Source organism: Octopus sinensis, linkage group LG15 (assembly GCF_006345805.1).
Source record: "Octopus sinensis linkage group LG15, ASM634580v1, whole genome shotgun sequence".
Classification (NCBI taxonomy): Eukaryota; Metazoa; Mollusca; class Cephalopoda; order Octopoda; family Octopodidae; genus Octopus; species Octopus sinensis.
Genome location: NC_043011.1, coordinates 33,251,771 through 33,254,635, shown reverse-complemented (window position 1 = coordinate 33,254,635; position 2,865 = coordinate 33,251,771). Strand labels below are relative to the sequence as shown.

The 2,865-nt window shown below is 33.1% G+C and overlaps 1 protein-coding gene across 1 annotated transcript in view; it reads right to left on the bottom strand.

Moving 5' to 3' along the window:
* LOC115219642 (BTB/POZ domain-containing protein 17) overlaps positions 1-1,828 on the bottom strand; it is a 194,197-nt gene extending 192,369 nt beyond the window's left edge. Inside the window, exon 1 of the mRNA XM_029789804.2 lies at positions 1,763-1,828. Within this exon, the coding sequence (XP_029645664.1) occupies positions 1,763-1,813 (51 nt within the window). The 5' untranslated portion in view covers positions 1,814-1,828. The remainder of the gene's footprint in view (positions 1-1,762) is intronic.
* Between the last annotated feature and the right edge of the window lie 1,037 nt (positions 1,829-2,865).

Here is a 2,865-nt window from a genome sequence, read left to right as displayed (position 1 = left end):
ATGTGAGGGAGTCCACTAGATTGTTTTAGCCAACGAAAGAGCTCGTCGCTAGTACGTGGTAGCTAGACATGCTAGAAATAGCAGTCAATCTTCCTCAAATAACACCTTACCGCCTTTAGGAAAAGAGAGTGAGAGAGAGAGAGAGAGAGAAAAGAGCGACACATTTCATAAATGGCACATCTAAACATCCGTAAAAAGACGGGATGATCTGAACGTAGATCTGCTCAATCAAACGTGACCTGCTACTTAGCAACAATAAGAGTATTTATAAGGATGGACGACAGCGCTTTCTAGGGTAGATCTGACTAGTTATTTTCTTCCTTCACAAAGCGAGTTAATGAATGGAACTAAAGACGAAGTTTTCAAACGCTTTATATATATTACACACACAAAGTGGAGGGGTTAAGAAATAAAAGAATATAAAATCATTGGATTTTTCCATATACGAATTTGTTCATTGTGTAAGGCATGTACCTATATTAAATTATCAAACAAAAAAAAATAAATAAATAAATAACATGCTTAGGGTACAAAGGAAAGAAAGTACCCCTGATTTTCTTTTTTTTTCAATGTCGAATTTACCTTGGTGCAAAAGATATAAAATAACAGGTTGGTTTTTTTTTATGTAAGTTACGAAAATTTTCATCTCTTCCCGTTGTTTCAGTAAATACCATACACAACAACAAAAGGAAAACAATAAAATAAAAGGCTATACTTAATATAGTTGTGTGGCCTAGCTTGTGGTATAATCTAGAAAACTGAATTTGTTGATCTATTATCATTTCAAATTCAATATTTATTATCTTAAAGTCTTCTCTGGAAGACAATGGAAGGGTCGATGAGAAAAACCTTTGTCGGATTGTTGTTAGGGCATAAGTTGGACTCAATCCGGCCCTGACGTAGGAAATACGTATATAAAAAAAAAACAACAGATGAGAACATTTTCAAACAATAACATTCAGTAACAAGATTCGCTTTGTGAATCAAACGAGCGTCTTGTTGTCATTGTTATTGCCTTTTGTTCGGTTCATTCATGTTTATCTTTCAGTTCTGATGAAAGAAAGAAAGAAAAAAGAAAAGTGTTATCACTAAACGTATATTATAATACGCTTAAGTGTATACATTTGTCAATTTCTTTGATTCATTGTTTTAAACTATGAATGAAGTTACGTAGGAAAAAAATTTTTTAATAATAATTTAAACAGTAAGGTCACCTGTTAAAACGCTACAAGTTTTTAAAGGAAAATAGAAAAAAGGTAGCATTCTTTTATTGGCTATAAAGGCCCAAGAGGTTGGAGACAGAAAGTATAATGCCTTAAGCTGATAAAAATAATGAATTAAATTGAAAAAGGTTTCAATCGTCATTTTAAAAGAGAAAACATACCATTATATACGTATAAATATAATCTGAATAACGGAGAAGAATCTAAACATACAATAAATAACAAAAATGCATCGTCATAACATTCATAATATATTTATCACAAGAACACGAACAATAATATTTTACGATAATAACATGAAAGAAAGCATTTGAACATAATAAAAATTGTACTTTATCAACATCAAAAACAGCTGTACGAACGTTAAACATAAGGTGCAACGCGCACCTGAAACTGATATTTTTTACATCGTAAATAATAATGATAATAAAGCTGATACATACACAATACAATATTGCTTAATATTACCGAGTGAGAGCAAAAAGAAACACGAGTATGTATGAAAATAATTGTGTAACTGGTTATAAATGTTTACTTACCGATAAAGATAATTTTTGCAAAATAGCAGCGCAAGGCGGAAAACACACCATATAAAATCTATAGATATATAGGTAAAATATATATATATATTAAAATATGTTTATATATATATATGCTTATATATATATATATTAAAATATGTTTATATATATATATTATATATATATATATATAATATGTGTATAATATATGTATATATTTATTATCTTTTATATAGGTGTCTGTTTACTGCTGTTCGCTTGCTTATACGTACAGTGATAGAGAGAAAAAGTGAGAATGCGTGTGTATGAGCGGGAGAAGAGGCAACACAGCGTAATAAAAAAAAGTGCTTCAGGCTTCGGCTAAAACATCAACCTAAGCAGGTGTCTGCTTGTGTGACGTAATCGTTCGTCACTTCCGGGTCCAGTTACGTCAGATTTCTCTGCAATCAAGAAGGCTCTTTGTATTGTTGCTGTGGTTGGTGTTATTGTTGATGTTGTCCATACGATCCACAGTTGGATGTTGAGCTTCAATACGAATACTCGACTTGCGGTCAAATCTCCTCCCTCAAACCACATACCCTGTCACCTTTAAATCAGGAAAGGACACGTGATACAATGTAATCAAACATACCATTAAAAACATAACAGGTAGGGATGTGTGGTTAAGAAGCTCGCTTTGCAACCGCGTGGTTTCGGGTTCAATCCCACAGCGTGGCATCTTGGACAAATTTATTCTACTATAAACCCGGACCGACCAATGCCTTGTTAGTGAATTTGCTAGAAGGAAACGGTGTGGAAGCCCGTCGTTTGTATGTGTGTGTGTACGTGCATATGTGTATGTGTGTGTGTGTGCGCGCGGGCCCCACTTGACAATTGGTGTTGGGCATTTTTTTTATATACCTGTAACTTAGCGGTTCGGTAATAGACACCGATAGAATAAGTACCAGACTTAAAGATAGTTACTGGGATTAGTATGTTCGACTAAACCAGTGGTTGTCAAAGGTATTTTTTACTTCTGGACTCCCTCTGACTCTCATTTTACTTAGGATGGACCCTTATAAACATTCTGTTTTAAAAAAATCCTATTATATTTTTACAATTAAATATTAATAAGATTTACT